Source organism: Thamnophis elegans, chromosome 2 (genome assembly GCF_009769535.1).
Source record: "Thamnophis elegans isolate rThaEle1 chromosome 2, rThaEle1.pri, whole genome shotgun sequence".
Lineage (NCBI taxonomy): Eukaryota > Metazoa > Chordata > Lepidosauria > Squamata > Colubridae > Thamnophis > Thamnophis elegans.
This window is the reverse complement of record NC_045542.1, coordinates 78,768,821-78,782,779: the sequence shown is the minus strand read 5'-3', so window position 1 is coordinate 78,782,779 and position 13,959 is coordinate 78,768,821. Positions and strand designations below refer to the sequence as shown.

The 13,959-nt window shown below is 38.4% G+C and overlaps 1 protein-coding gene across 1 annotated transcript; it reads right to left on the bottom strand.

Moving 5' to 3' along the window:
* Nucleotides 1–559: 559 nt before the first annotated feature.
* On the bottom strand, nucleotides 560–888 carry LOC116503919 (histone H2A.Z-like). The gene has a single exon (XM_032210656.1). The coding sequence runs from the start codon at nucleotides 886–888 to the stop codon at nucleotides 586–588; it is 303 nt and encodes a 100-aa protein (XP_032066547.1). The 3' UTR covers nucleotides 560–585.
* Nucleotides 889–13,959: the final 13,071 nt, after the last annotated feature.

The following is a 13,959-nucleotide window of genomic DNA, read 5'->3' as shown; positions in this document are numbered from 1 at the left end:
CACATACTGCCTTAAAGCAATCCATTTATTGAACTCCTTCACCAGACTTAAGGTTCTGTACAAAGACATAAAGAATGCTGTTTTTGTTTCTCTTTTGGATCTTTTGGATCTTAACTGCAAGAGATTGACACCAAAGCTTTATAAAGCAAGTTTTTATAATTTCATTTAATTAGCAATGCTGACATCTGTTTTAAATGTCATAGTATAATTAAATAAATGTACTCAATGCTTTAAAAAATTACAGATTAGCAACAATGTCAAGAATCCCATTAAAATCCAACGTATCTAAAACAGTCAAAATCCACTACAGACAATAGCTTCTCTGAAGCCATGTAACAAGATTAGGACTTCAATGCAGAAGTATGGTTAGAAAGCTTCATGGGCTCCATTTTCAAGATTAAAGAAAGGCAAAATTGTATTTCACAGATCACAAATCCACTGGAAATCCACTATCAATGGGCAACATAGCTTTTTGAAAGTTCTAATAGGTAATCCTTTAAGCTGTTTTTTTGTTCACTCTTTTTTTCTAATGAGATATTTATGAATATGTGGAATTACACCTCCACCAGCAATTGTTGCTTTGATTTATGAATCCAGTTCTTCATCACCTCTTATTGCAAGCTGCAAATGATGAGGAGTAATTCGCTTTACCTTCAAATCTTTAACTGCATTCCCTACCAGCTCAAGAACCTCAGCCTTGAGGTACTCTAAGATAGCAGCACTTATATACACTGCAGCTGTAGCCCCCACACATCCATGACTTGTCATCCTTGATTTCAGATGCCAGTGAATATGATTAAGAGGAAACTGTAAACTGTCTCTCTGTGAACGGGATACCATCTTGGTTTTCATCTTTCTGGAGTCTTTCCAAGCTTTCCCTCCAGCCATTTTAAATGAGGTCTGCCACCCACAGGAGGAGAAACAAAGATGATTGTTTAGGCCAATCAAAGAAGACTACTTTTCGGATTTCAATTACCACTGCTGCTATTTTGCGATGGCTCCATTCAAAACTTGCGCATTTGCCAATTTTTGAAAGGCTAGGTATGAAATTGGCAGATCTGATTGCAACTTCATATGGAAGAGATGGAATTGGTTCCATGATTTTTTTATATAAATTGGTCAGGAACTGCAGAACAGATTCCCTACCATATTGGATTCATTCATATCACAATTACCTATACACCACAGGATATATAGCCCCCACTGTTATATATATATAACAACCCCCAGTATGCCCAAATATGCCCAAATATGGAAGGAAGATCACTACTTCCATATATATATATATATATATATATATATATATATATATATATATATATATATATATATATATATATATATATATATATATAGTTGTATTTGTGCTGATAAATAAATAAAGGGAGACTAGTATAGATCTATTTCAAGCTATTTAGCTCTCACCAGCTAGCCATATCCTTACTGGGATTAGAACCTGTACTGTATTGCATCTTAGGCAGATGTGTTAACCATTAAGCCACAGAGTTCTTCTCCTTATCAGCTGAGCCAGGGAAAAAGGTATATATTTAAATCACAACCCCTGGTATGCCCAAATATGGGAGTAAGTTCACTGCTTCCATTCTCTGTCCATCGGCTCGTCATAAGAGCCCATCCAGACAGATATATATATACTCTATCTTGAGCCCCCCCCTAGAACTTCCTGTTCCTGTGTAAGAAATGTATTCTGATTGGTTGTCAGACTCCCATGGGGCTATGCAGAGGTAACTCTGTAGATTGTTTGAGTCCCAGGTTTGGCTGGGCCTTGCTGGGTGATGCAATCTCCCCAGGTGGCACTAGTGAGTTCTGTTGCTAGATGGGTAGAGGGTTAATCCTATCATGTCTTCAGGGCCATATCTTAATCCCATCATCCTGGAGCTGAAGGGGAGGGCAGGGTGCTGCTTTGTCTTTAAAACATGTTTCTCCTTTTCTCATCCATATTCTGCCTTTTTAATATTTCCTAAAACATTTCATTCTTCTAGGAGAAGGGTGGGTGCTAATGTTCTACAATTACACCCCAATTTTACCCATGAGAAAGATATGTATGTCTTTCCTATTTTAAAATCTGTGGTGCCTAAAAATGTTTACATTTTGACAGAGTTGTATCCAAAGTACAATAAAGTCTATATCTTTAACATGCAAAAGTTCTGAATGTGTATATTCACTCATTTGGTCCTGCACTCTAAACTGAACCCCAATTTGCCTTAGTGTTTGCAGAAAGTTAATATTATGGTCCAACCTACAGGCCAAATATGCTGATTTCAAACAGAAGGTCTCTTTTACAGTTAACCCAACACCCCAAATGCACTAGAAAGACTGTGATAGAACCCCAATTTGAACAAATCTGGCATGCCTTCAATTGTCACTTCCATAAAAAAAGTAAGTTAAAAAGAACCCAGGTATGATATTGCAAACAAAAATTGTGCAGCTGTCCTTTTTATTTGTGTTGCTGATTGTTGGGTCTTGCTAAACAATGGCAGATGTAGCAAAAGGGTATCTGAATACATTTTGGTAATGTTGCAAGAACAATGAATGTTTCTGGGATCATTCAATTTGTTAGAACAAAAGTCAAATGATTTACAACTGTTTTCAGGAAAGGAAGAAAGTCATGAGCCCAAATCAGTCACCAGATCCAACCTTTCTCCCATTTTTGTCTCTTTCTGATTCTGCTTTGCTAATTGTCACCTCTTTTACCCTCCATTTTTTTCCCCCGGGTGGAAAAATGTGCTAGAAATATTTTTGCTTCAGGACAGAAATGTCCTAAAAAAAAGGATGAAGTAAATCTCATATTTCTCCATCAATATGGTAGCTAGAGCCATTCTAGAGAATTGCAGAAATGGACAGCCAGCCTCCTCACTAGCTAGAAACCTCTTTGAGTCATTTGAAGCCAGATCTTTTAAATCACAGAGTGGGCTTGAACCCAAACAAAATGACCTTTGAGTAGGAATAGGCCAGTCAGGGATATCCAGTGAGGTAGATTTTCAGATTTTACAGTTCCTTTCCTTTATCATCTCACAAGCATAGTATTCCTGGGTCCCTAAAGCAATCATAGTTTGAAGTTAGGCTTCATAGTCTGGAATAACCAGTTGGCATTACCTACAGAAAGAATCATATGAAGGAGAAATACTTCAATACCTACCCTTCAATTCATCTATACTCCCAATTCTGAGAGGACCATGGCTTGTAGAAACCAAGGAATACAGTTTGCATCCCTGCCAAAGAGCACAACTCAATTATAGGCAGGACACCTTAGCTTCTACTTCATGTGTTGAAGTCTCCATTTAATCCGTTTAACACTACCATTAAAAGACCAGACCTCTTGGCATAAGCTTCAAAGAAATGGTGTTCCTTTGCTTTTTCTTTCTCTCACTCTTTATTTCAGAAACATTCTCTCTCCATTTCCAAGTGAAGAGTTGCCTTTGTGAGCAACAAGTGTTTCCCCTTATCATTTTTGGGTGTGGATGTAGGTATTGTCTATAAATTCTGGATCTTATACATTTTTGTTTCTCTTTGCTGTGGCAGGAAGCCTCCAAAATTGTAGTTTTACTTATTGTAGTATAAGATTCTTTGTGTTTCTGTTTCTGTTTCTCCACTTCCTTCAGCTGCTCTGCCATTTTCTGAATTCCTTGTCTTTTTTTCACTGAATAAACTTATTCAAATTTCCATAGATCACTGTTTCTTACTTGCTTCTTTTGTATGTTTCTTATCCTTCTGCCCATCCCACCCCCCAAAAAAATCAATGGCATATTATCTGATTTCCTAATTGAGTGCTATTAGTCTCAAGTATTATTTCATATATGGCATTAATGCTTAAGGTTTCATTTCTGGACTTCTGGAAATCATATGTCTGTTTAATAAAACATAGCATAGGGTCCCAACAGAATTTGAACTGTGGGAAATTCTGGTTCAAAATATTTAATAAAAATATCACAAATAGTAACTGAAACACATGTAAACACTCATCAGCTTAACTATATACTTTAAATAATTATCTTAAACCAAGGGTATACATTCTGAGGTCCTAGGATTGTATAAGGCTCTCCAAAGTTTTGGGTGCAGTCCCCAAACATTTATGTCCAAAATTGATAATGAATTTAATTTTTAATACATAAAGGAGGAAGAGCACAATACATAATCATAATACACAAGAGGAAATTCATAAGGATGACAACCATAGCACAAATTATATTATGCAATTTAATTGTACTTAAACACAAATTAATATAAAGCCAATTTTGTTTTCATCCCAATCCCCTCTACTTTTTGATGAGTGATTGTTGGCACATTACTCAATGATTGAGTGTAATCTTTAGTTCAGAAAATTGTGAGGACCTTTAATGGAGCACATATGAAATGGAAATATCATCTGGACTGGGAGTGAGAGACTTAGATCTTTAAACAATATCTAAGGGATGCGGTGGTTCAGTGGCTAGGACGCTGAGCTTGTTGATCAGAAAGGTCGGCAGTTCACCGGTTCCAATCCCTATTGCTGCATAATGAAGTGAGCTCCCATTACTTGTCCCAGCTTCTGCCAACCTAGCAGTTCGAAAGCATGTAAAAAATGCAAGTAGAAAAATAGGAACCACATTTGGTGGGAAGGTAATAGTGTTCCGTGCGCCTTCACCATTTAGTCACACCAGCCACATGACCAAGGAGACGTCTTCGGACAGCGCTGGTTCTTCAGCTTTGAAACGGAGATGAGCACCGCTCCCTAGAGTCAGGAATTACTAGCACATATGTGCGAGGGGAACCTTTATCTTTAGGCCACCAACTGTGATACCCTTCTGGAATGTCTAATGCTATAGTGTTAGAGATACCACTGTGTGGTTGTGTTTCTTCCTGAGCTGGCACTTCCAGTTGTTATGCATACTGAACGAGCAGTGAAGCCTTTGGAAACTCCAATTTGGTGTCCCATAGAGTTTTGCTTTCTTCCCTATGTTGTTTAATATCTACCCAACATTGCTGGAGTGGCCATCCTTTCGTTTGGGTTGGGAATTCATAAATGTGCCAGTGATACTCAACAATACATTGTCATCCCAGTGAGCTGTAAATAATATGGAAATTTTGACCTAGCACTTGAGGGTGTGAGAGATTGGAGGGATAATAACCTCGGATTAATTCCAAGCAAGATGTAATTCTTTTTTATAGGTGATCACTATGGCTTAACATCAGTCCCATATTTAACTTGGGATGTTATCATGCTCCAATTGAAAATGCAGGGCATATTTCTGGGTTTGTGGTTCCAACTGAAGTAGCAGATGAAGTCTTTTGCCAGGGGCAGGCTTTCTTGGACCAGCAGGCTCTTAATCTGTGATGCATTCTGCTAGCATCTCACACTTAGACTACTTCAATGCACTTTAGATAAGGTTACTCTTAAAAACAACTCTGAAGCCGCCATTGGTTCATCATAATCACCCTCAATATCTACCTAATGTTATCAAAAAAGAATACATATTTATGTATTCCTAATTATACATAATTACAGCATAATTTTTTATCCAATAAAATTACTTTTAATTACAATTTAACAACCAACAACTCAATCAACATTTACAATGATGACAAATACAACCACACATATACAAAGGAACATGCTGCAATACTGTAAACATATCCATAAATCCATAATATAAAGACAGTTGCTTCTCATGAGATGGGCAGCTGTACAAATTGGATGAATGAAATAATCCAAGCTTTAGCAGCTTTACTAATAGGAAAAAGCAGCTTTACTAGCAGGAGGGGGTGGGGGAAGGTTTGTTAGTGCTGCACCTGTTCTTTGGTTGCTGCATTGCTGCCAACAGACTTTTGAGTCCCAAGTAAGATGTAAGTTAACATCTACAAAGCTTTACCCAACTTAGCGCCCTAATACTTATAGGATCATTACTCCCATTCCTGCTTAGCTCAGCTTGTGTATGCATATAAAGAGAGTCTGCTGAGGATCCTGACTCTTTGTGAGATGAAAAGGGTGAGAATCCAAAGGCATGCCTTTTTGGTTACAGTCTTCTCTGCCCCCCCTCCTTCCTGTGTAACACATTGCTCTTTAATTCAGGGAGGCCCCACTCTGCTTGCCTTCCTGAAAGCTTTTAAAGCAATCGTGTTCCATTGAGCTTTTGATGGGGATGGTGGACCTGGTCTGCCTCAGTAGGTGTCCTTTTGAGGATTGATAGTTTAATTTCCTTCTCTATTTTCTCTGTTTGTAAACAGCCTATGAGAAAGGTATGAATAAATACATTCTTTATGACATAATCAACCAATGAGTCAGTCTATAATCAGAGGCCCTACCTATTTTGTCCTTGTCCCCATAAAAATCTGTTCAAGTGTATCCTTGGCCACCAAAAAATTACCAAGCTTTGCTGCATTGGAAGGAATGTGGCTTTGATTAATCAGGAAATTGATCTATTGAAAACTTTCCTTTTCAAAGGCCATTTATTTTTCCTTCTGCTGCAAATGAACACACGAAACTCCTTTCTGTTTTTCCCCAGCTGTACTTTCCATTCCAAGCAAGAGTTCATGACTATTTTTCTGTTTTCCTAGATTCTAACACTGTGTAAGAGCTGACTTGGTAATTGAAGTCACATTTTAGTGTTTAGTGAAGGAAACCAGTGCTGTATACTTAAGTAAATTCAGCTCTGCTATATATGTTTGTCAGCACTCGATTGCCAGCATGATGATGGTGATCAGATGTTGTTTGAGAAGTTGGATATGCTGATTGGTTTTGATAACTTGAAATTAACAGCTGGATGTATTGCTTGTAAATAGTCGTTGTGGTGAATTCTCACATCCCAGCATAATCGCCTCTTCCTACCGAGACCTCTTTCATGATTCCCAACTTTGTGGAATCATCCCAGAATCCAACGCTTGTAGCCTTTTTTCAGAAGTCAATCAGGTTTTAGACTTGATTAAGTCAGATGTAAGTGTGACAATTAACATTTGCACATGCTGGTGTAACAGCTACATGTATAATGGTTTTAAATGCCTTAGTGGCTGGTATTTCACTGACCTTACTCTACATTCTTCATCGAGAATATAAACTTTTTTCTTTCTTTCTTTCTTTCTTTCTTTCTTTCTTTCTTTCTTTTTATTTCTGTCTTTCTTTCTCTTTTTATCTTCTTTCTTTCTTTCTTTCTTTCTCTTTTTCTTTCTTTTCTTTCTTTTTCTTTCCTTCTTTCCTTCCTTCCTTCTTTCTCCTTTCTCTCTTTCTCTTTCTCTCTCCCTCCCCCCATTCTTCTTTTCTCTCTCTGACAATATGCATGGGTGATTGGTCAGTCTACTTACAAACCAGAATTGTGCTTCTTCAGTAAAACTTATAGTTCATTTGCCAGTTAACTTACAATCAAACTTCTGCTCATTGAATAAAAGAATAGTTATTTTTGAAAATGGCAGGCATGGATGATATGGAAGGAGAATAGGTTTGCCTAACTGTTGATTTCTACAGTATATGTATTAAGCCTAGATGCCCCTAGTTCCCAGATAGCATGACCAACCTATCTGGAAGACATTGGAAAACAGATGTGTTAGAACTCAACAAGATGTATTCATCAGAGTTGCATGAATAATCTCCAGCCAAAAGTGTCTTTAGTGTTACATCTCATTCCCAGTAATTTGTGTCCCATTCTGCAGACAGAACAGGCAGAAAGTCTTATCTAGAATATTGCATATCTTCCATCCTATCTTTATTCCTCATGGACCAATCCATGATTCCTGACCCTATGAACATATCATCCCTATTTCTCAATCTTATTCTTCCTTCAAAGAGTTCAAAGGACCATACTCATTACATGTAGTCCTAAATTTATAACACTTCATTTAGTGTTATAGCAGCACTGAAAAAAGTGAGTTTTCTTTCACATTTATGAACATTGTAGCATATACATGGTCGTGTGATCAAAATTTGAATGCTTGGTAACTGATTCATATTTATGACGGTTGCAGTGTCCCACCTTTACGTGATCACCTTTTATAATCTTCTGACAAGCAAAGTCAACAGAGAAGCCAGATTCATTTAACAACCATGTTACTAATGTAACAACTGCAGTGATTCACTTAACAACTCTGGCAAGAAAGGTCATAACATGGGACAAATTCACTTAACAACTGTCTTGTTTAGGAACGTAAATTTTGGGCTCGATTGTAGTCAGAGGATTACCTGTATTTATAACAAACTGACATACAACCAATATACTATGATTGCATAGAATGGCTGATTAGGTGAGTCAATCTTCCATTTAACTGAACAACTCCTGTGTACTGGCAGTGCATTATCTATCTATCTATCTATCTATCTATCTATCTATCTATCTATCTATCTATCTATCTATCTATCTATCTACCTACCTACCTACCTACCTACCTACCTACCTACCTACCTACCTACCTACCTACCTACCTACCTATCTATCTATCTATCTATCTATCTATCTATCTATCTATCTATCTAAGTATTGTAACGTGTGGGTTGTTGTTGTGAGGGAATTGACACGCAGGAGCCATGTGCAAGACAGATCTTTATTATAACACAGGTGACAAGCGATTCAAACGTTCCCTGCAACTGCCAGGGTATTTATACTAGCACTCAGACCAACTGTCAAAACGACCAACCAATCAGGTCGCAGCTGGTATTTGCATATTGAATATGCAACACTCCTTCCCCCCAGTTCTAAAGACCAAATGACCAGCCAATCACGTCGCAGCTAGTATTTGCATATTCAATCTCTCTCCTTCCCCCCAGTTCTGCTGTTTCAAGATGGTGGTGAGTCCTTCGTAGCTAAATTTTAGAACCAGGAAAAAAAAAACAGGTCCTTTGGAATCTTTGCAGCAGGGAGGCTCTCGTTGTGTTGTAGGAAGGCTCTCGTTGGTTTTAGGGAGGCAAGCGGTGGCCTTTGCAGTGGAAGGAGGCTCATGGTGTAGAGGACAGTCTGGTGTATGTTGTGAGTGTGCTAGTGTTGGAGAGGCTTTAGACAGGCTGAGAGAGCGTAGCCGGTGGTGCTAGGTGGCAGCTTGGAGAACAAGGCTGTTGTTGAACGCAGCGGTTGGAACGAGGCGGTTGGAGTGCCGTAGGAACAGCTGGTGGCAGGCATGCCGTAGGAACAGCTGGTGGCAGGCAGGCAGGCAGGCACAGCTGGTGCAGTTTAGCCATCATGGTCCATAGCTCGTCCCTGAGTAGCGGCGGCGGCTCCAGTCGAGGTTAAGCGTAGGAAGCCCGTCCCTCGGACGGATGGAGGCCGCGCCTGGGAGCTTACTGAGGTTGGCTACAACCGGAGGCTGCTGTTGATGTCACTTGCTGGCCATAGCGGCGGCCCTGACAGGCCCTCAATGTAGGAAAGAAAAAAATTTTTTTTTTCCTGCGTTCACGTTGGCTGATGTTGTTAGGCTCTGCGGGAATCGCATATCAATCCCACCTTCGTCGCCAGTATTGTAACGTGTGGGTTGTTGTTGTGAGGGAATTGACACGCAGGAGCCATGTGCAAGACAGATCTTTATTATAACACAGGTGACAAGCGATTCAAACGTTCCCTGCAACTGCCAGGGTATTTATACTAGCACTCAGACCCACTGTCAAAACGACCAACCAATCAGGTCGCAGCTGGTATTTGCATATTGAATATGCAACACTAAGCATTAATATGACCCCCTCCCCCAGCTCAGATTTGTGAACAAATGGCCCAGTTTGTGGGGGAAAGCTGTTTTCTAACTCCATTTAGCTACTGTAAAGGAAGCTACTGTCATATCCTGCCTTTAATTGTTGTTACATATCACAGCCAGAACCAGGAAAGATATAATCAGGAGGCTTTACTCAACCCCAACCCCCTCGGCCTTTTTTAAACTATAACTTCCCCCTATAGTTATGTTGGTTGTAGTAGTAAAAAAGACAAGAGAGATGGAATGCCTAGGGAAGCCGGTCATGTCACCATTTTAAGTCACTATTCTTTTTTTTTTTTAACTTTATTGTTAAAAATAAAAGTTGGACATGGTGCAACCGTCCTGGTGTTATCTCTGTCATACAAAAAGTAAACACGAAAGTATAACACGAATATCTTATGCATTCCGCATACATTACTAATTATATACACATAATTAACCCCTTATAAATGTTACATTTACATAATATAATACATATATTAGATCTTCTTTCAATCTATACATCCTTTTTCTTTCTGTTCCGACTTCTGTTCCTCAAATCCAACCATTGGTAAAATCTATTCCAAATCTCATAATATTCTGTCTCTCCTTTGGTTTTTAGTTCCAGAGTTAGTCTATCACATTCTGCACAGTCTAATATTTTTTATTATTATTTCCCTTTCTAGAGGTATGTTCTCACTCTTCCCTTGTTGGGCATAAACTATTCTCGCTACTGTTATGATATGTAATGTTAAATATGTTAACCCTTTACTTTGACCTTCTTTTATAATTCCTAACAAGAATAGTTCCGGTTTAAATTCCAATTTAAACAGAAGTTGAAGCCACTATTCTATCCTGTCTCAGAAATGAGCTGGATAATTTTCCCCAGCCCACCGCAAAATATTCCTTGATCAATTTGGTTGATGGGAGAAGTTGGTTTAGCCATAAAGAGCACAAAGATATTTCAGGCTAAAAACTAAACCCCCTTTGGGTAAATGTCCAATTAGTTCATACAATATGCTTTAAGCAGGGCATGCTTACAAAACTATATTTCTCACATTGGTGATTTTAAAATATCTGTCCCATATTTTTGAACATTTTAAAAAATTATTTAATTTTTTTAAAAAAATGTTTTATTTTCCTAGCTATCTGACAAAAAATGTTTAGTCAGATTCTACTTTTATTTCTACAATCAACCAGAATATGGGTAGCCTCTGTGGGTCTATCTAGGACAACTTGGCACAGCTAGCTTGATGTGGTCGGTTCACCACCTCCAGTTTGCTACTGCCAGCTTACCACCTCCAAGTCGCCTCTGTCAACTCACTGCTGCCAAGTCACTGAAGGACAACTCCATATAGCCAACTTACTGTATGGACAACTTACCAGGGGTGGCTGGAGGGTGAGCTGGTGGCTGGATAAGATAGCAGATGGACAGAGTGCAGAGTGGCAACAGCAGCCCAGGGCTTCCTATTTCACACTGCTATTGCCACCAAGCTCCAGACCAAAGAGGCTAGGGATGGCAGTGGTGGGTGCGATGGGTGGCAGGGAGGAGGTAGCATCTGGGACATCCCGTTTTCACATCCCTGCTGCCACTGCTGGCCTCACCAAGATGGCTACCTGTTGTCCCAAGCTTCTGTCAATAAACTAAATATCAATTGATTTTGTGTCCAAGGTTTCTCAGCATTGCTCAAGGTGAGGTGGGATAGTGAATTGTAATTATTTTCATTTGGGCATAGTTTCATCTTAGCTTTTTCCTTTATTTTTGCTCTATGTTGAACCTTCCTTTCTCTTGCCCTTCCTCTCAATTACCTCAGTTTTTCTTAGGAATATTGTGAACTGCTACCCACACAGAGTTCAAATCAACACTGTATGCTCTGTTACCTTTCACATGGGCACTTTAGGCTTCTTAGCACCTCTTTGGTATTACTAGTGCTCCCTACATTAAGATAGACTGCTATGTTATTTATTCAACAATTCACTTGTCAGTGGGAAATTCCATGTGAAATGTTCCCCTAAAAATATCCTGTATTATGTCTGTAGATATCTTGAGAGTCAAAAGAAAGCCCATCTTAATCATTGCTCCTCAAGATCAGCACAATAATAAAGCAGAGCCATGGAGACAATCCATCGGAAAGGACTAGTGTGCAAGCCAAAACAAAATCTATTTAATTTATCCATATTAGAGAAGAATCTTGATCTTAGAAAAAGACTATGATAGAATAAGGCACATTTGAAGACAAGACAAATATAGACAGTAACCTAACCTTGTAGTAGGGAGTGGAGCTACTGTTGAAAATGTTAAAACACATATGTGCATACGCACGTACATGCACACACAGAATATATGTGTATATATATTTCGGTATATTTCAGAATTACAGGAGGCACACGCCCTGCTAGAATTCTGGTTTTCACAGTCTCTTTGCTTGTCAAACTTAATATCAAGTGAACTAACCTAATTTGACTTGGCAAAAGCTCATACAATATGGGCTTGATATATGTGACATAGTCTTTTGAAGTTTCTTATAAACAATGTTTTCTCAGCTTTGGAACAGGGAGTGAAATAATAAACAATGTTTCTGACTCCAAAGCTGCTGCAGAAACCTGCTGATCAGCACGCAGCTCATCAGCAAGAGCAAAACCATGGCTAGGCATCCATATAGGAAAACAATGCTACTTACACTTAATCTTAGATGTGGCCATGCATAGTGTGTTAAAGGCGATGCTTTGCTGGGTCAGCACTTGGAAGACATTAACAAGTAGCTTTGACTGAGGAACGTGATCTGACTCATTCTGGTTAGGAAATTAAGTGTAATTTAAATGACCACAAATTTGGATTTTCAATCAATGCAGAATTTTGCACTGTTGGTTGCTTACATTTGAAGTAGTTCGTCAAAATAGGAAATTTCTCATTTATGGATTGTCAAATGCAATCTGGAAAATCTGTATTTACATTTAATGTTAGTGATGCAGAGGGGAACTTGCTACTGCTTTGTGCTTTTTGGAATTATTAATGGACTAAAACATTATAAAACATTATAATTGTTGGTGATAGTGATGATGGCAGTAACAGATTGTCTCAGATTTATCCTCATAACAACTTATCCAGACAATCAGGCTGAAAAATAGGGATGTCTCAGGATTACTAAATATGTTCCCGGCCAAAATCCAGTCTTATCCCAATTCAATATGCAAAATACTGTATTATATTACCTCTTAATTTAGAGCTGTGCTTCTCAAACTTGGCAACTTAAAATGCATGGGCCTTCAACTCTCAGTATTCCCCAGCCAGCCATGATTTAGAGCATTATTTCACAGGATCTAGGAAACATTGAATGGAACTGCCAAACCAGCATTTTCTGCTAATTTTAGTGCTTTTTAAAAGATAGTTCAGAGTACAGTTTGCATACCTAATCTGAGATGCCCAGGAAAAAAAAAACAGTTGGCCTATTGAGACAGAGTTTTCAGAACTGATTTTTTAAATGGACAAATATCGTTATGTTTTTGGCATTTGCATATTAGTACAATAAAAAACTCTTGTGGTAGTTGATAATTTCTTTTATTCCCTTTATTTTTTGTGTGCTATTAAAAGTATTTTTTATTGTGTAGTCTTTAGTCTGCAAACAGGAAAATCAATATCTCCATGATATCCAGCAGGTTTGCTGTGTATCTATTTGTTTCCTATGCCCAAATTACCAAAATCAACCTCCAGTTAAGAGGACCCCAGGTAGAAGGACTTAGACAGGAATTTGTCTGCGTTTACTGAGTGTTTTCCTGTGCAAATGTAAGCAGGATGGACTTTGCAGTGAAGAAAAAGAGACAGTAGAATTATAGACAAAGCCTACTCACGCCCCTTTTAAGGCACTCCAAATATCAATTCTTTTGCTACTTAAAATGGATCTTTGGCTGCAGCAGCTCTGCTAAGTGGGAATTTCTCACACCAGAAATGGGGCCTTCCTTATCAAAAACTGCACCATATGTATCTTTGTACATTTTCAGTATGAATAGTTCAAGGCTGCTATTGCCAGACATAGTAAAAGGCTTAATGTCCTGATTCTATATGTCTAGGTGGGCACATCTCCTCATAATTTATAGTTCCATTTCCAGTGATAATATATGTGAAATGAAGTAGGTCTTCAAAAATCTGACTGACGATTTCACCCCAACAGAAATTGGAAACCAGCAGAGAGAACTCTGAAATGAACAAGGGTAAAAGAAAGTAATTATAATACTATGACAATAACATCAAGTCTTCTGAAGTTCTCAAATAATTCTTACTCCCCTCTATAGATATTCTTACATATCAACAAGTAACGGAATTAA

Bases quoted from the DNA above. Each gene is read 5' to 3' on its own strand.
- LOC116503919 (XM_032210656.1), bottom strand. From the start codon at position 888: ATGGCTGGAGGGAAAGCTTGGAAAGACTCCAGAAAGATGAAAACCAAG.